This window comes from Channa argus, chromosome 16 (genome assembly GCF_033026475.1).
Source record: "Channa argus isolate prfri chromosome 16, Channa argus male v1.0, whole genome shotgun sequence".
NCBI lineage: Eukaryota > Metazoa > Chordata > Actinopteri > Anabantiformes > Channidae > Channa > Channa argus.
The window spans coordinates 19597042-19616896 of NC_090212.1; the positions used below are offsets into that span (position 1 = coordinate 19597042).

At 42.0% G+C, this 19855-nt stretch overlaps 2 protein-coding genes across 4 annotated transcripts in view; both read right to left on the bottom strand.

The window, feature by feature from the left end:
• atrn (attractin) overlaps positions 1-12192 on the bottom strand; it is a 113200-nt gene extending 101008 nt beyond the window's left edge. The window contains exons 1-4 of one of the 3 annotated variants that reach the window (XM_067479825.1): positions 11739-12192; positions 4252-4335; positions 2149-2262; positions 1722-1850 (exon numbers count right to left, since the gene is read on the bottom strand). In XM_067479825.1, coding sequence (XP_067335926.1) covers positions 1722-1850; positions 2149-2262; positions 4252-4335; positions 11739-11995 — 584 coding nt within the window. In that variant the 5' untranslated portion in view covers positions 11996-12192. The remainder of the gene's footprint in view (positions 1-1721; positions 1851-2148; positions 2263-4251; positions 4336-11738) is intronic. The other 2 variants (XM_067479826.1, XM_067479827.1) reach the window with 2 other exon arrangements.
• A 2725-nt stretch (positions 12193-14917) lies between these two features.
• Positions 14918-19855, bottom strand: part of eif2ak3 (eukaryotic translation initiation factor 2-alpha kinase 3) — a 29094-nt gene continuing 24156 nt past the window's right edge. The window contains exons 16-18 of the mRNA XM_067479828.1: positions 19692-19793; positions 18315-18377; positions 14918-17886 (exon numbers count right to left, since the gene is read on the bottom strand). Of these exons, the coding sequence (XP_067335929.1) occupies positions 17704-17886; positions 18315-18377; positions 19692-19793 (348 nt within the window). The 3' untranslated portion in view covers positions 14918-17703. The remainder of the gene's footprint in view (positions 17887-18314; positions 18378-19691; positions 19794-19855) is intronic.

Genomic DNA, 19855 nt, shown 5'->3' on the forward strand with positions numbered 1-19855 from the left:
TTAAATCTTGCCGTTGTACTGAAGGAGAGACTAGTATCACATACCAAGTGTGTGGAAAGGCGAGTGGCAATATACAGAATTTCCCACTGATGAGTCCCCAAGAATGTCAATAAAGGGAGTGAAACCAAAAACAGGCATATGCCGCATTCATGGAAAAAACGCTGCAAACTGTGCCCAAGAAGTCTAAGCTACTAAGAAAACCCATTATTGTCCATCAGCGAACGAGACTGAAGGGACAAGACTTGGTTTCTCCTTCTTGAAGACAAACACGTTTGGGAGTTAGACTGAGGACTCTTATGGTCCATCAGGAGTCTGATGGTTTGATGTTTCAGATTCTCCACCTCCTCCCAGACACCAAAGAACAGGGGGCTGGGGACACTTTGCTTTCATCCGACTGCGTTTCACAGCCCAATTTGAAAGCCATCACTATGGCGACGGTACCAGCAAGCGAGGGGAAAAGCACGGGGGTCCATTGTGCTTTTTGCAGAGGTTTGTAAGGGACCGGCTCCACTATGGTTTTAGAATGCTTTTCCTTTTATGCCAGCCAGGGACGCAAGCTTGGAAAAAAGTATTGGCAATTTTTTTAGCCCTTTCTGACTGGTGTCAACTTTAGTTTGTCCTATCTGAGGGTTTGGTGTCTTTTATCGATACTATGATGTTACGCGGATAAAAAGGATTTCGTACGTGTGTGTAACTTATCAGTTTTTTATAGTCTGCTTGTGAACACAGTATGAATGAAAAATGATTTCAGCTGAAACTAACCCACGTTAGCAACACATTATTGCTAGATCCAGACCCCCAAAAAGACACTGCAGGTTCTTTGTCTTTGACAACAAAATGCTATGTGCGACTGTATTCAGACTCCAAATTTCTAAATTGAGCGTACATTAGTTTTTGGTGTGTGCACTGATTTACAGGATGTATGTACAGTATGTATTGATGTTATGAGTCAGACAAGTAGCTCGTAGTAACTGATTTATATTTGATGTGCTCACTCAGCATTCACATAAAAAAATAAAAATAAATACACACAAATGTGCTATGTGGTACTAGACTAGTACTAGAGCTGTAAAGGGCTAAAGTTCACAATGTTGAATTGTTTGCTTGTATAACGTGTTCTTATCAGCATCCCTTTAATGTGTGTGCGTCACCAAAACATGCCACAGTTTGCCCGAATGATACGTGAATGATCCACCAAAACAACAACAACAACAACAACAACAACAAAAAAAAGCCGTACAGACTGCTGAAATGGACAGCAGCAGCTCGACATGAGCCTCTTGCTAAAATGCTGTCAAGCGGCTATGCCAGCATACAGACTGAGTCAGGTATTAAGTGACAGGCTTGTATGTGCCATCGTGTCCCAGGGAACAGTGTGAAGTGGATCCTTCACCTGAATAAATCTCAAGAGCCAGTGAAACAGAAATGATTTGTACTGGAGGTTCTCATCTCAGGGCTCAGTGTCAACGTACCTGTCACCGAGCAGATATTTTTGCCCGGTGACTGAAGCATCATGAATGTGTGTGTGGAGATGATTAGGACTTATGATAATTTAAAGAAACTGCAAGCACAGCTTAGATGTCAAAGGCAAGTTCTGAGAGCACTGTTCCACACATATTTCAACATTTTTAAAACATTTCATTTTAAATTGTTTTTTGCACATTTAAAAAAAAAAAAAAAAGGTGCATGGAATTAAAAGCAGAGCATTTGTTTTCTCTCACCTGTAAGAAATGTTGAAGCCGGTCAGGTTGTAGGCAGCATCACTGAAGAAGTGCAGCAGGGCGTAGCCAGACTGAGACACCACCTCAGGTACTGTCTCGTTCCCATAACGCTCGGGAACGATCAGACCACTGTAAGACAGACAGTCAAGCTGTCAATTTGTCAACCACCGTATAAAAGTGAAAACCATTCAACCAAGTCAGGTTTTCTACACTACCACAGTAAATGTAAGTGTCATTAATACAATTTTAACTGATATGATCTGTGTTTTTTTTAATGCTTTTCTCTCCAAACAAGGGAAATTGTAAGGAGAACAAGTAAATATTCAAAACAAAGTTAGAAAAAGAAGCGTAAATCTTCAATCTACACACACAAGCTTCCTGTACAATGGGTGTGTACTTTTCCAAATGAAATGTAGGTTAGACATACCTGAAAGCAGACAGAAGGGGGGCATAAATGGAATCTCCATCATAAACATAGAGGTGGTCCCAGCTGCACTCGGTGGCAAAGTGGTTGAAGCGTAATCGGAGTATGGCGTTAGGCCTGGTAACACACACACACCGTAGACCATGACATTCAAAACTAGCCAAACCCTACTAACAATAACATTAAAAGTTCTGTTGTATCATCACGTCAAGCATCCCACAAAAACATCAGATTAATAAAGTGTGCAAAACAGGAAGGGGCCTCTGACGCCACGTGAGCCAATTTCTTGCTTGGATTTAGACATCATTTGTTAAATAGGAAGTATAAATATTTCTAATAAAACCCACATGTGCTTGGTGTTGACATCTACCATCCAGCTGGTGCAAAGTTACAGTGTGACCAGCTGAAGTGGCCGACTTAAAAACGCATCATCCGCTTTCATTACACGAGGACAATAAATGGGATTTTGGGATCATAAAGGATGAATTATTAACCGGTTGATAGAATTTTACCAACCGCAGTAAAAATTTACTACCCTTCATTCTCTGATGATTAACCACAATGTCTCTGGATCTGCAATAGGTGAAATAAATAACTGAAGTCAATTCGAAGTAACTGGTCACTTAATATTTGGTTTTATCCCACATACTCCGTGTGACACATATACCAACTGTGCTGCAAATAAATTACAGCTGTTAAATCTGACACTAATACTTCAACCTTCCGCTTTGCAAAAAATAAACCTTCTTTCTAAAGTAAAGAGCAGCAGACAGCAAAGGAGGAAAAAACTGAAGAAATTCATGAGATGCTTGAAACTGCATCAGTTCTAAATCTGGCTAATACTGTGAAATGAAATAATTAAGAAGAGGAGGGAGGAAACAGACAAAGACCCATTTAGTGCGTCTGTGATGAAGGTACAGGAAACGTTATGAATGGTCACACTTTGCTCCTTAAAACTTTATTTATTGACGTAAAGCGGTGACTCACTTCTCCCTCCTCTGGCAGACAAATAAATCGGGGAATGGCAGCAGCCCCGAGGTTCGATTAGAAGAGAAGACGTAAATCAGACGTAACAAGTGACTGGGGACTTTTGGAAAGTGATGCTGCATTCAACTTTCGGAACTACCACTTTCAGACCAACGCTGTATACCCCTCTGCAAAAGAACCTGACAGTGAATGCATGCGCGGGGCTTATGAAATGCACTTTTAAAAAGGATTCTTGTCACTTTGATGCATAAAGAGCTCACATTAAGCTCCTATAAAATGAGCCGAGGTCTAAACACAGCATATAAATGTGCCATTAGTATGTAATGAACATAGTGGACAAGAGGGTGGCCTGATGATTAGTGAGGCCATCCAGGAACTGGCAGGTCAGACGTTGCGTTTATGTTGGCGCGAACATGAACGTGAGCATCCTCCAGTCATAATTAATCCCCCCCTCAGAGGGAGTGTTGGCTAAATGCCTAAAATGTAAATGTAATCACTGAGTTTATGGTGTGGAAGAGCTGCATCGAAAATTAAGAAACGCCGCTCGAGATCGATCTCTGTGGCGTGGTAATGCTGACTTGAACAACAGGGAAGGAGGGATCGTAATTCCTAACCGTTACTTTGCCATCCTTCACCTATCGCAGCGGAGGACTGCAGAGCGGACTGTGCATCAAACAAGCATTATGAGCAACCTTAAAATATGGAGTTGCAGCTTTGGTTTTCACAATCCATCATTCAAGTGTCTCGAGGTTTCGGAGGACGGTTGCACATCCATTTTTCTTTGTTTTCAGCAGCAGGTGGATGAAGTCGATAAGAGTGAGATAGTATCAGTCAATTACAACAACTTACAGATCTGTACTGAGTACGTTTTGTTTTTTTTTCATTACACATTAAAAGCCAATTGAAAAACTTATTTATATTACTTCAGGATCCCAATTTATAAAGTTTACAGCGCTATTCAAAAATCCAATACGACAGAAAACACAGCTGACTTTATTGGAAGGCACACTGACAAACATTTTGTCCTCTGCTACTTAACGAACTCAGGCAGCAGCAGACAGATTTTCTACACTGTCCTGATGTGGTTTGTCCTTTGTGTTGGATCTGCACCGCACTTACTGTCCCTCAATGAGCCACGTGCACTTTGTCTTGTACTTGTAGTTTCCTGGTCCGTCTGTCAGATAACCAGAGGGCCCAGTCAACCTGAAAAACAGGATGGACAAGAAATTCAAGGTTGGGGACAAACACATTTTTTATTCTAAACAGGCTGAAATGCGGGAAACTGTGTGCTGTACTTTGGATCTGTGTGTGGTGTGAGACAAAACATCATAGGGCACAAATGAATCCAAGATCAGTGTGGCAGTGTCAAAAAGTAGGCACAATAGATGCATATTGAATCCATCCTTATTCTTGCCATTGTTGGTACTGTTACACTTACATCTCCAACCTCCGACAGTTTTATTTCTCTTCCTCTGTTTTTTCATAATTATTCAAGAGAATTAAGACAAAATCAAGTTTCATCCATGACAAAAACAACCCTAAGTAGCAGCATCATCATTTACGGTGTATATTTTTAGTGAAACGATTTAGAATCGCTTTCACATTTCATTATCTAAAGCTTTAAAATTATGCTTAATCAGGTTGCAGGAATAATTTCTAAGAATAGTTTGACCAAAGAAGAGAGTTCATACATTACGGTTACACAAGAGTCAGTGAGCGGAGCAGAGCACTAACTTCTGCCACTTCACTTTTTAGTACATGGTGGTTGAGTAAGCAGCACACAGAACAGAAGTCAAGCATGATTAAACCTCGCAGAAAAATTATTATCTTAAGCCGACACCACAAACACTCTTAATAGTACAGTACGCTGCCCCGCCTGTGTTATTGCCTGATCAATTCCACCTTAATGACACAGCAGCTGAAAGAGCTGAGTTACACCGAGGGCACACAGGGATTGTATCATTACGCATGTAGGTCTCAGGGTGCAGTTACTCCACTAACACACCCAGTCACAGGTCTGCTCCAAAACAGTCGCTCAGCACAGGTTCAGGCTAGTCGAATGAGAAAAACTAGCAGAGAACACCCCCCCCAATACACTCACACACTGTTGAGCTGAAAGGGACAAGTAAAAGCTCTCTGTACCATGATAAAAATCACAATCTACCTCAATCCCCAACTTAATATGATTAACCTTTTATGCCTAATGTGGCTTTTATTTACATCATTGCACCATAAAACCAGTTATTATTCTTTCACAGGCCCCTGTTGTACAAGTCAGAGAGCTACGTTTTTATTTGCATCTAGGCAACAAGTGTGCTGCAAACTCTTGTTATAATAACTTTAATCCGCTCCCACAGCTGATGACATGCAAGCCAGTAGCCCCAGCTGTGTGGGCCGGGTGGCTCAAGGTCCAAGGCCGAGCGTGTTGTTAAGTTAATGACAAATTCACAACAGCAATGCTCTTGTGCAATCCCTGCAATTTGTGGATGGACATGTTTCAGTTCAGATAGCATCAACTGAAGTTTAGCAGGCTAAAACATTTCTCCCCGACAACCCACACACACACACACACACACACACACACACAGGACTTTGTTGATCACACCTCCCTCCCTCTTTGTGATGTGTTTTAAAAGAGCACTTTCACCCAGTGCTCTCACATGCCAGGTCTCAGCGGTTAGCAAATGTGGACACCAACATGTCATTAGAGATCTCTCAGTGCTAATGCAGCCAGGGCCTCCAGGACTTTCAGCTCTCCCAGCTAGCAAACCAACAGCTCCCTCAGACTCTCCTGAACCCAGCACATCCCCCTTAAACTTAACAGAGCTCTCTCAGTAGTGTTGAGCACTGACTGTGCTAGTAACACTACTACGACTACTACTACTGGGATACAAACATTTCTCAGAAACACCAACAGAGACAGCACTAGAACTTATACTTTATTATCAATAGTTACCACTTAAAGAACAAGTTCAGGGTCAATCAAACCAAAACTATGCACGTTGACACTGGAAATAACGATTAATAAAGATGCAAAGACAAAAACAAACCTTCATAAAAACCTCTTTAACCATAGTATACATTGATTGAAATGGAGTCTATATGCCCAGCTGAATTCGGGAATAAAATGCTGTTTGTACTGCTGACCACTGAAAATTATATTAAAAAGTTAAGGAGTGTCTTTCTCGAAACTAAATTTTAAGATAATCCAGGGACCTTTTTGGAGAAAGTGGCCTCACTGATAATTGGTGACAGTGAGGCCTCTGTATTATTAAAAGGAGGGGGGGGGACATTTTATGCCCTTCCATGTACAGAGCAGGCAGAAGAAATCAAATTTTTCTTAAGGCCAGATAAAGAAAGCATTGGGTAAGCATATAGAAATTTGGCTAAACTGGTTTCACAGTGGAACCAAAAGTAAAACCAACCTTTAAAAACCACAGCTATATAAATTTAGAGGATCCATTAACAGATGCTACTGTCACTTGGTGATTAGGTTAGTACTTATTTCTCCACAAAACACACGGTACCAATTTAGCATGCACTCAATGTTGTGGTTAATTTTATTTGCCGTTATAGCGATGAAGTCTGCTGCAGAGCTAATGGTTTATCTGTTCAAAGATCAGCCAGTGTATAAACATGAGGTCAGCCTTGGAAGACGTAATTGCACAGTGAAGTACATGTGATTTTCAGTTAACGAGCGAAAACCTTCTTTGACCTCCAGAGTATGAAATTACACAAATCAGAAGTGTCAGTGTCTGGGAGTATTTTCTACACCTAAAAGAGCAATGAGCAAACGACTTAAAGAATATGACTGGGATCCCCCATAGGTTTGCATTCACACTGACGTCCAACAACGGCTCCTTCTCATGCAAACAGTATCCCTGCAGCAAGCCGAGTGGTCTGCAAAAGGCAAAGTGGTGCAGCATGAGAGTCGAGCAAACGCGACTCCTCATTCAAAAGCAGCAACGGTCCTGTACAGTAGTAGAGGCTGGAGAGGAAAAGAGACGGCCAACACAGATTGGAAATGCAGCTGAGGGCACGGCAGGAGTGAGGACCATTAGTCTCTGCAGAGAGCAGGCAAGCTTGTTGCTCAGTGGGGCCTTTACTAAAGCAAGGTCAGCCTTCAAACAGGTTCCGAGACTGTGCCTGAGGATGGATACGCACTAGCAGGCTACACAAGAGATGACAACAAAGACGTTACAAAGCAGAAAGCTTTGAAATGCTGAAAGAGGAGCGTCTATTGAAATGGAGCCTGCATCCGGCCGGCTGAGGGGTCCTGACAGATCCGGTGTCATATAATCAACTAGTTGATCAACAGACAATTAGTGGGCAATGTTTTGTAGTACTCAGACCAAACTGCAAGGTCCCAACAGTCCTAGTCACACTAGTATCTGTTAATGTACCCTCCAAATTTATATAGCTGTGTCTTTAACGGTTAGTTTGACTTGTGGTTCCACTCCAAAACCCAATGTTTTGTTTTGTGTTTTTAAATCTGGGCTTAAGAAATCAGAGACCTCTGCAGCCAGCTCTGTCCGTGGAGGGGAATAAAACGTCCCTCTTTCTTTCAATAATACAGAGGCCTCACTGTCAGCAGTGGTCAGTGAAGCCACTTTCTCCCAAAAAAGGTCTGTGCATTAACCTAAAGTTCAAGGATGTGCCATTGGCTTCATTGACGACTGTTGGTGTGTCCATCACTATATGCATCATAGCACATTGAATCGCTTTCTGACACACTTCTAGTGGGAGCGAAGAAAAAAAAAAAAAAACTACTTGAAAAGTGAATGAAAACTGGAAAACGTTTAACAGAATCATTAGTTTCAATCAGAAGAGGAGACAGTGCTAGCTGTGTTTGACTAGCCTTAGAAAGTGTGTGTGTGTTTGAGATGTGTTATATTGCTGGTAATTTAAGGAAAGAACAATACTTCCCGTGCAGCTACAGCAGATCTCAGAATTAAAATCAACTTTTTACCATCCAATTAAAAAGTTTAAAATCAAGGAGCAGCTCTAACTGAAATCCGGCTGTCTGACACAGTATATGGGAGTATGGGAAGTTTTGAAAAGACAATGGTGTGTGAACTCCAGCCAGCCACATTAGTATCACTGGTGGTGTGGTACACTGTGTACAGAAGGGGTAGAAGTACACAAACTCAAGTACTCAAGTAAAAATGCAAATATTTGACCAAAAAAATTAAAAACACAATACCAATTTAAAACAATATGATTTTGATAAATCAGGGCAAAACGTGGACAGTAATTAATAAAAAATAAGGGTCACTATTGGTAAAGGGAGAGATGATTGTAACCACTGTATGTGCTGATTATTAGATATTAGTTGCAGTTTAGCCTTATTGCAACAATCAGCAATATTATGAGCAACAAGCGTTAGATGCCATAAGTTACGGAAACCAAGATGAGGCTGGGAAGTGACAGCCTTAACAAGTAAAAATGGAAAGATTTCAGACAAGCAGCTTAGCATGATGGAGCGGTACTGATGCTTCCAAGCTGTAATTAAAGGGTTGGTTCACGCAAATTCCAAAAGAAAAGAAAAATACTCTTTACATTTACCTTCAGCGTTACATCTGTTTACTGTGAACAGGTTCTGAGATTTCGATCTTTGAGATCAATCAATCAATCAACAGCCGCATCTAAAATCCCAATAGTGCCTCTAAAAGGTTGACAGTGAGGTCTGTGGATCATCCCGAATAACAGGCACATCCTCTCTGTTAAGGTATAGCGCTGCTGAGGTTTTTACATTTTTATGCGGCCATTCTTCAATTCTGTGCGCAACAAGATGCACTGAACTGAGATAAAGGGTGAAAACTCAGATGCCTTGAGAAATCACACCAAAGCTACAGTATCTCTATTGCTGGACCTCACTAGCAGCAGTTTTTTTGTTTGCCATTTGGCTGAATTGATGGGTCATCGATGGTTTCGCACAAAAGATAAATTTTTTTAAGTATGGGTGGAAGTGTACAATGGAACACTGTTACATATAATGATATATTACATGTATGATATATGCTAAAAGGCACATTTACTTGGTGCATTGCTCTACATTGGGATTTAAAATTTAACCATATTACCTAGTTCTACTTACCGAGCTTCAAAGAAATCACGCTTAGCTACACAGAACCAAGTTCAAAGTATCCTCTGATCCAAAAAACAATCTCAATATTCTGTCATAAGGCAACAACAAAACACACTTGTCTTTTTTTTCTTTTTTTTTTTGGCCCACTCCCTCATGTTGATTTTGGCCCTCATGCCTAGTCAGGACTCCATCTTGGCATGATGCTCCCACAGAAAGCTCCTTTTACAGCATTCACCCAGCCTTGTATGGCAGCATTGTCTGAATGCTAAACACCGCCTCAGACCACAGGCTCTCCCCAGAAAGAGAAAAAAAAACAACAAAAAAAAAACCCTATTGGCCTTTTGACCACCTTAACAAAAACAACACATTCCCAATTCCACTCAAATCTGAAATCACAAAGCATTACATTTAATCATAGCAGGTGATGTCATTAGCCTGACAGGGTGAAGCAGCTGCAGCATCACGCGTAATACTATACGCTGAGGCAGAGGCGAGCTGATAAACATTGTTCTGTAAGTCAGTGGGCTGCTGTGTTATTAGTGAAGTTCAGTAAGAGTATCACTCCTCCAATAACTGAGCTGCACCACAACCTCTCTGACAGCACTGACAGTGGCTTCATGTTTCAACTTTTCTACACAACAAAGTTTCAGAATAGAAGAGATAATTAAAGGCTAGTGTAAGGTTTTAAAAAGTAGTTGGAAGATTTAACAGATACAGACAGAAACCAAGTTCAATAACCCCCTTTTCAACCTCTATATATGGCCAAGTGGTCACCAGAAAGTAACTCAACGTTTATGGACCAGTAGCTCGGTCCTTGAAATGGCAGGAACAGGCCTACCACCGAATGTGGGTATGCTTGAAGACCTGCACAACAATACAACAATTACGATTAGTCATACATCCGAAGCTCGAGAGCATCTTACAAGTAAGTAACAGACACTAGGGACAAGCTGTGCTAATGTGCAAATAGTTCAGGCTCCACTTTCCTTCTGACCACAGCTAATATCTATGGAGGCATAACACAGCAGGCCTCCCGTCCACTCGGCTTTATGACCTCTCAGGCTGGCACTGAGACAGCATGATAGAATATAGAACTTAAAGAAGGACACTATACCCTGGATGGTCCAAAACGCTGAGCTGAGGCGGGACAATAAGGCAAACTCTGAAGCATAGATTCAAGCTGCACAAACACGCTAGCTCATCACAATGTTGGAACAAGATAGGCCTGCAAACAAACTAAAGAAATGGAAAGCGCAAATTTGATGTCGAAAGTGATCTTGTAAGATGCACATTAGCAAAATCCTATAACAAAAATAATAAAACACTACAGTAATGACATTTTACACTTTTCATGTGCAGAGACGTTGTGCAACCCAGATTGTCTGAATATATGAATTGACGTGTGACACTTCCGAACTGCATTTGCAGTGTAGTTTCACCACCCTTCGCTTGAATCAGGGTGAGCACCTACGCAGAGCGCCAATGTGTATGTGGGCAGAGAGTGGGGGGCGAGTGAGAGCGGCTGTGTTCTATTGGTTTTATGAAATGGTCACCTTCCTCCCACCTCTCATGTTTACGCGAGTTCAACCACCTACCTAGATGGCTCAGCTGTAAAAACGCATGCAACGCATTTCCCATACTTTGACCCCGAACTGCTGCTGTTGCCCCGTTGTTATGCAGATAAAAGTTACTTGAATGCCGCAGTGGGTCAAACTCTGGTTGTGTCACCTGTTGTACTTCAATACAGTCGCTACAGTCCTGCAGAGAAATTTTAAAATGCCAATCCTGACTGTCTTCTTATCGACGCTCCCAGCTGAGATCTCCAGCAGATTGCACCTTTGTCCCGGCTCAATGGAAGGGACAGGGCCACCTCGTCATGCTCACAAACACAACCAGAGATCACCATGTGCTCTCACAACACCCAGCTGGATCAAGAACCTGTTAATTAGTTAAAACTCTACCATTAGTGGCCTAACAGAAAACACCTGCTCTGATGAAGCTGAAGATCAGACTAAACATGCAACTGGAGGACTTTTTCTTCAGGCACTGGGAAACCTGAAAAGATCATTCTTTCTTTCCTGACATTTGAAATGTAATAAATGCCTGAGTTTAGGTAAAATGAATTCCCGGTCCGGCCTTTGTTGACAGGCGACTTTAATTAAGCCACGGCTGAAATCTCACCGATGTGCTGAGTACAAAAATCAGGCGATCAATTTGGTCGGAATGCCACAAATCTGATACATGAATGACAACAAGGTGACACTAATGAAGATTAAAGGGAAAGAAGGAACTTCGATGAGATACACTGTGTCCTGCTGCAGCAGCAGTTTAGTAGTAGTAGTAGTAGTAGTAGTAGAAGTACACCGGTGCCTCAGGTGCGCGCTGCTCGTCATCTCTTGACTAAATTAGCAACCTAGGTTCTGAATTGACAAAAATAAAAGCCAACGTAGGCGACACACACAGCCCAGGTGAATGATTGCAGCACCTTTATTTTGGCCGAATTTCACTGTAACGTTACCTGAATCGCCCTCCGCAGTGTTGGCATTGGTCCCCAACCCACCCGGGAAAGCACACACAGCTGCCAGTAGCGGTGTTGCACTGCCCGTTCATGCACGGCTTGTCGCATTCCTTCGCCTCGGTGAGTCCAGGTAGCCCGGAGAGGAGCCCAAAAACCGAGAGCAGGAGCGCGGTTGTCAGCATCAGCAGGCTCCGGCTCCGGCCCCGGCCCCGGCCCCGGCCGGAGCCCGACCAGGCCCGTCGCGTCGCCCCGTACATACTCGCACAAAAGATGGCTGCTTTGAGGCAGACGCTCCGCTGCTAAGGGAATAGCGACCCAAAGAACTGTCGTTTAGTGTGGTTCCGTTTGTCGGACCAAAGGTGTGGTTTCCCTAAGGGGGCGGTTTAGTGTCTCCTTCGGGTCTGGTCTCCGCAGGTTACTTGGTTTACATCTTTCCAGTGGTTGTGTTTCCCAGCGCAGCACCAATCCGCAAATTGACATCAGGAAGTGACGTTGTGAGAACGGAAATGCGCAACCAGGAGCGGGCGAAAACAGAGCTCAAGTCCCGCCCCTTTAGAAGCTAGCTAGTTAGCCTCGTTTCCATAATGTTGTTATAAATATTTCTTTAATAATTAAACATGATGTTTAGGTTTTTTCGCCATGAAAGCTAATTTGTCCTGTTGGGAATTTTGTTTTTTGTTTTTTTCAGTCAAGCTACAAATCCGATGATGGTTTTTGATGGGGACATGTAATAATGAATTAAGTTAATGCACTTACAGTAAGTAAATAAATATCATTCAGTGTCCCCTTTTATTCCTGGACCCCGATCATCTTCTGGTTCCTTAGTAACATTGAAAAAAACAACATTAATTAACTAAGACCAGGATTGTGTAAAGAGTTTTTAAAGCAGAAAAGTAGATCTTCAATTACAATAGGATTAACATTTGTAAACAAAGGGACAAGTGACAGTAAATGTGTCCCTATTAATGCTTCTACAGACTTTGTGTCAGAACTGCTTATAGTTATTGATTGAGATAGAAACGAAGTGTCTACAGGGTTTTAAGTAAAGTGTAAATATGTCCATAGAATTGGATCCGTCTTCTGACCTCTTTACCTTTTGAATACTATATAGGGTAGAATTTTAAATATTTCCAATTGCAGTCTTATTGTGGAGATCCAGTTTCTTGGGTTCCATGGCAGGGTTTATGTCCTGATATGCAGTGGGAATTGTGGGACCATATCTACAGTACGTCCAAGAGGATTCCCAGCGCTTAACTTTTCACAACAACTCATTTTATGTTACAGCCTTATTCCAAAATGGATCAAATTCATTATTTCCCAACAAATTCTACAAACAATACCCCATAATGACAACGTGAAAGAAGTTTGTTTGAGACCTTTGGTTATTATTTTTTAATAAATTTGCAAAGAAAATCACATGTACGCAAGTCTTGACAGCCTTTGCCATGACACTCAAAATTGACCAGCTCTGGTGCAGCCTGTTTCCACTGATCATCTTTGAGATGTTTCTACAACTTGATTAAAGCATGCACCTGTCTACATAAGATACCACGGTTAACAGTGCATGTCAGAGTACAAACCAAGCCATGAAGTCCAAGGAATTTGTTGATCTCCGAGACAGGATTGTATTAAGGAACAGATCTGGGGAAGGGTATAGACAAATTTCTGCAGCATTGAACGTCCCGATGAGCACAGTGGCCTCCATCATCCGTAAATGGAAGAAGTTTGAAACTACCAGGACTCCTCCTAGAGTGGGCCGGCTGGCCAAACTGAGTGGTCAAGGGAGAAGGGCCTTAGTCATGGAGGTAACCAAGAACCTGGTGGTCACTCTGAAAGAGCTCCATTGTTTCTCTGTAGAGAGAGGAGAACCTTCCAGCCACCAATCAGGCCTGTGTGGTAGAGTGGACAGATGGAAATCACTCCTCAGTAGGACAGACCACCTGGAGTTTGCCAGAAGACACCTGAAGGACGCACACACCAGAAACAAAATTCTTTGGTCTGAGGAAACAAAGATTGAACTCTTTGGCCTGAATGAGAATTGTCATGTCTGGAGGAAATCAGGCACCGCTCACCACCTGGCCGATACCATCCCTACAGTAAAGCACGGTGGTGGCAGCATCATGCTGTGGGGATGGTTTTCAGCAGCAGGAACTGGGATCGAGGGAAAGATGAATGCAGCAATGTACAGAGACATCCTTGATAGAAACCAGTTCCAGAGCGCTCTGGACCTCAGACTGGGGCGACGGTTCACCTTTCAACAGGACAACAACCCTAAGCACACAGCCAAGATAACAAAGCAGTGGCTACAGGACAACTCTGTGAACGTCCTTGAGTGGCCCAGCCAGTCCCCATCCAACCCGACGGAGCTTTAGAGGCACTGCAAAGAAGAATGGGAGAAAATAGTTGTGCCAAGCTTGTAGCACCATACCCAAAGAGACTCGAGGCTGTAACTGGTGCCAAAGGTGCTTCAGCAAAGTATTAACCAAAGGCGGTGAATACTTATGAACATTTTATTTGAATAAACTTGCAGCTATTTCAAACGAACCTCTTCCATGTTGTCATTATGGGGTATTGTTTGTAGAACTGAGTAAAACAATGAATTTAATCCATTTTCAAATAAGGCTGTAACATAACAAAATGTGGAAAAGGTTAAGTACTGGGAAAACTTTTTGATGCACTGTATACAAATGTGTCTTTCTTAACTATTCTATGCCCCACGGATTCATTCTGCACTAGGTTAACTCAAGTCAAGTTTTAATCATTCCCCAACTACAAACAGCTGACCAGTGTGCGGCAGGAAAGTCTGGATGATTCTCTACCTATCTATCTATATTTTAATTTGCAAAAACTTTTATACATATGCATACATAGATTAGTGGGAATAGATGGATGAGCATTTTATCCACTTAAAAATCTTACAAGGGTCTAAGTACTTTTTTAAGTAGTTCATAGTATTTGGGGAAAAAAAATTATAAGCAGTTTTTAATACATGTAATTACTCCAGTGTTTATAGTAATGTTGATTTTTGACTTGTTTTCATAAAACAAATCCCCAAGTCAGCCATTTGGCTTCGTGTCACGTGTGTGTAGCATGAAATATCTGGCGATGAACAATTAGAAATAAGAAAGATCCAGCGGCACAAGGCCGATTCAAAGACTGCACACCAAGGACTCAAACTGTACAAACAGTATAGAACGGTTTATTAAATTTAGACTTGTAAGAAGTCATCATATTCCAATGCGCTTATTCCATGAAGCGCATTCATAATAACACCAACCCAAAAAGGATTGATCACGGCTTAAAACATAAATAAAGCAAATAAACATATTTACAATTGAACATGGACAGAATGCGGTATGTGCATAAGAACACACACCTACATGTCCAGACACAGGCATAGGAGATGGAAGAAAAGATAAAGAGTTTTCAGTTCTCAGTGAAAACTAACTGAACAGCAGGAGTGGAAGAAGGAAAAAAACACCATTCAACAAAGCATGAAAAGCTTAACTGCACTGTAGAATCACATTTTCTTGTTTGCAGTAAAAAGAAGGAAACTCTAGAACCTCTGATAATACGCTATAGTAAATAATGCTGTTTTTAGTTTATGGTATAAGATGAGAATCTATTTTCTACTGCAAGTGATAAACGTGTGACAATTTCCTTCTTTCCTGCTGTAAATCCTTAACGTACATCTTTATATCGCGATTCACTCAGAAAATCAAATAACGGAAAAACAAGTTCCCTTCAACTAGTTTAGTCAGAAGTAGGATTCACCTCCGAATCTTCCAAATGCATTTGAAATATCAAATGCTTGTTTTGTCAAAAAGGACTCAAGTAGCAGTACCCATAGTCTGTGCTTTTATCAAAGCAAGTTTTCAATTTTCATATTTATTTATTTTACTCCCTAACTTGGTGGGAGTACAGTCTATTTAAACTCTGAAGAGAGGATTGATAATTTAACAAAAAAAGAATGACTCATCTTTAGTGGGACGAGCGGGTGGCTGAACGAACACCAGTTTTGACTTCCTTCATGGGACACAGTTGAGAGACATTACAGTAATCAGAAAACCCTGCAGAATAATAAAAAAACTGCGCTCATTAAAAAAGAGAGAAAAGATCTTAGAAAAAGTACAATCATTGAAAGCACATTACAATTAGCAGTTTGAATGTGTGTCGTTACAAACAGGTCATGTGACTCTCCCAGCACTTCATATATACATACAAACAATGTTTATGTGGATCACATGACCGGCATCAGGTCCAGGTCCCCAGTAGGCAATCTAAAGGGGGATAAAACAGTATCGTCTTCTTCACTAAATGCTATTCCCCCCCCCACGTGTTATGGGAGAGCTGCAGACCTCAGTAATGAGTGTTTCACCAGGAACACCAGCTGGAAGGGGACGAGAGCACAGTAGTACAACCGCAAGAAATATGAGGTGAGTTATTAATTACAGGAAAGTACACTTAACTGTCTTTCAAATGGCACTCTGGTCTTTCGTTTTGTTCCTTCACTGCTCAAAGCAGGGCTTAACCCCCTCCACTTGGTACCCCAAACACGTGAGAACAAACACTGACAACCATTTCCAACAGCTGTAAAGAGGTGCCACCTGACCTCTCCGGAGGTCACAGCGGAACATTCAGCTATCCATTAATGGCAGAGATCGTCTCTCCTTCTTGTCCTCACCCACCGTATATCACACTATCTTACAGTCGCCTGATGGAAAAGCCATTTACAAGCACTGGCGCCTTACATTATGTACAGCGTTGATCAAATGTAACATTTGAATTACAAGAGAAAAAGATATAAACATGTTTTTCCTTTCTTCTATGTACACGGAGCAAAGACGAGGCGTTGGAAAGCGAACGAGCACCTCAGAGTCGCTGTGTAATCGTACACACAGAAAAACTGCTTCCACGTACTGGAAAAGTCACACTCACCCCTTCACTTACCTATCAGATACATGCAAAGATATGAGCCAGAGGCTCTGCATTCATCCAGAGGGGGCCACAGGCCCCTTTCTAAAGGCAATTCACATCTGATCAACTGGATTCATTATCTGTCCTCTACACAATACATCGCCTTTCCTCATAAAAAAAAAAAAAAAACACATAGGAAAAAAAAAAAAAAAAGATGTTTTATTTTTGGTCTCCCAAATCAGACATATTGGGCGTCAGTTAGTGCTTGTACCAGTGATTAGTACTGGTCACTAGTCGACAGGATGATCAAGCTTCGAAGGCCCCTTTGGAGTGTCCTCTTGGTTGTGATACCTGAGGTGTACTGTGGGTGAGTGAACACTGGCTGAATGTTGGGAGCAAGCAGCGTCATGTTAGCAGACTGGGATCAAATCATATCTCAAATACTTCTTAGCCGTCAATTACTTCAGAGTACCGGATTACAGGGTTTGTCATGTAAGAGAGAGGAGAACGCCAGTAGTTTAAGGCATCCCAGGTAAACATTTTAACCCCAATTAGGTATAATGTTCTGTGGATTACAGCTTGAGCTGCACACTGAGCTGACTGCATGCAGTAAACACCGTCCATCTGGTACTTTGAGACACTTTAAAAAGACACTAAGAATTATTTGCAAGTACCTCTTGAGCCAAGTCTGGTTACAAACATTACAGAGCGGCTGTCACTTTTAAAATCTTCTGCCACTTATAAGTGTGAATAAAATTGGGAACTTGGGCAGCATAATGGTGTGTGAACATGTAACAGCAGGTGTATTTGCCAAGGAGAGTAACTGTGCAGAACTTTGTCTCACTGCTCTAAAGCCACACAGATAAATTCCTGCACATTTGTTGTACACTTGGCATCTAAAGTGATTCTGTTTGAGGCAGTGTGTGGTGGCAAAGGGCTGAAGTGTTTCTCTTGGGCAGCAGACCAGCGAGGGGGGTGGGATGTGGGTTGGTGTTATGGTAACAAGGGGGATTGTGGGGCTGGGGCCGTATAGTGTGTCACGGTATCTTCAGGTAGTCGATGTCTGGCGCGACGGGCGCCCCATAGACGAGGCGCTGTACGTGCGGGAGCGCTGTCTCACGGCCAGTCGGCAAGGCAGCTCCAGCTCCTGGAAGAGGGGAATCCCTGTGATCTCTGCGGCCTCGGGACGCTCGCTGGGGCTCAGCGACAGCATGCTGCGCACCATGCTCAGCTACACACAGCGAGAAAGCACACAAATATTATGGTGAGATCTGAGCCAAGCAAAACTTAAATTCAAACCGCAAAAGCAGCTAAAGGTAACCAGGGTGAAGTGCCTTTCAGAAACAGGACCCACCCCGTAAACTGCGAGCTAAAATAAAGAAAATAGGTTCTGAATGAAACTCAGATTATGCTTTGGGTCAATGTATTTGCTATGCATTTCATTTGGCTAATCTAGCAGCAAAATCATCGAAAAGGACCCCCCCCCCCCCCCCCAAAACTGGATTTACTCAGCAGGTTTTTGCTCAATTAGTGGATTATGTTGTTGACTGGTTTAAATTAGTGACAGACCACAATAAAAGAATGAACTCTTGCAGCTGGGAATATGTTTAGAAACAGTTTGCTGTTAGATCCACATGGTGGCAGCAGAGAGCCACTCACCTCCTGCATGTTGTTTTTGGAGAAAACCTCTGGGAAGCGCAGGATTCTCACCTCTGTCAGCGTCTGGAAGAAAGGATGTAAACACCTGTGAGTGGAGCTGTGCTACTGGCTAATCAGGCCCTTTGTTACGGAGACAAAGACGTCCTGCTTGATCACACAAGGGCGAAGACAATCTTCAATTTAAACTGACAATTAACACTGTTGCTATTTCAACGGACGTCATGCTTTGCAGTTTTTTCACGCCGAGTAAAATGTGACTGAATAGAAGAAGCAGACAGCATAATAAATGGCCTCATTAGAAAGTCTCTCTCTTCTCCAGCTTACACGCAGCAGCAGCAGGGGCTCTTAGTGAAGCCAAAGACCAGATCATACATACAATTTAGATCCAATCCTACTTAAATTAGTGATGAACTGAACATTACAACACACATTCATTTTAAAACCACATTTACATAATTGTGCTGCTGTTTCCCCCTTCACTCTCCTTTCTCCTTTCAGGGCTTTTGCTTTGTGTTTCCAGTAATGTTTTTACCTTTAAAAACACAGACAAACACAGTCTGAACTGACTAGAGTTTTAAAAATCCAGTTACAGGCTAATTTATTGCACTGTGAACATATTTTTACACGACACTAACTAACAATACAAAACAAGCAAAATGTAGGAGGCAAAGTAATGCATCATAAACATTAACATCAAATGTGACAAAATAAATAAATAAATGGATTTCAAACAAAGTGATGGGTGCAATGTGGAGGGTTTTGCTACTTGGTGCAGCAATTGCAGCTCCAGCTCCAGTCATTTACAGGAGGTCTGTGGGACAGTTTCAGGAGTTGATGATGCTGCTGATGCATTTGAAGATACGGAGGAGCGATATCAAGGAGCTGATCAGCCAGAAATGGGCTGATCAGAGTCCTGACCCTGTGTCTCAAATAAATATTGCGCTTTGATGGATAAATCTGTAGGTTAATCTTACAAGTGCACCCGTTAACATTTGACAACAGTGCTGCAAGTTAAGTGAAACATCACGGTCAAAACGTAAACGGCTAAAGCGATGATGTTTGTGATACCGATTCTAATCTTGCCGAGCGCAAACATAACTTTAACTTTCATAGCGCTACACCGGGGGCTCACTTGTAAGGAATTTTACCCTGGAAGGTTGCTGCAGCATCACGAATGGTCAGAAGAAGAAATCTATGGACAAACGAATAAATGCTGCTTTCTCGCACAGCAAAATCCATTCTTGATGTGAAATGGCTCATTGACAGGTTATTGATTGAAAAAAAAAAATTCTGACGTGAGAGAATTACTCAGGAAATTAGCTTCTAGTGTGTAAAGAGCTTGAGAATCCTTTTGGGTATTAAAAGAAATGGACTCACCCTCACTCTCTCCATCTGGGTCCTGAATGGATACAGCAGCTCAAACAGGATCAGACCCAGTGAGTAAATGTCCACTTTATGTGAGTATGAGTTTCCAGAGAGCTGAAAGAAAAAAAAAAACGAGAAAATTATAGATTAGAGATATTAAATCCCACACAAATTAA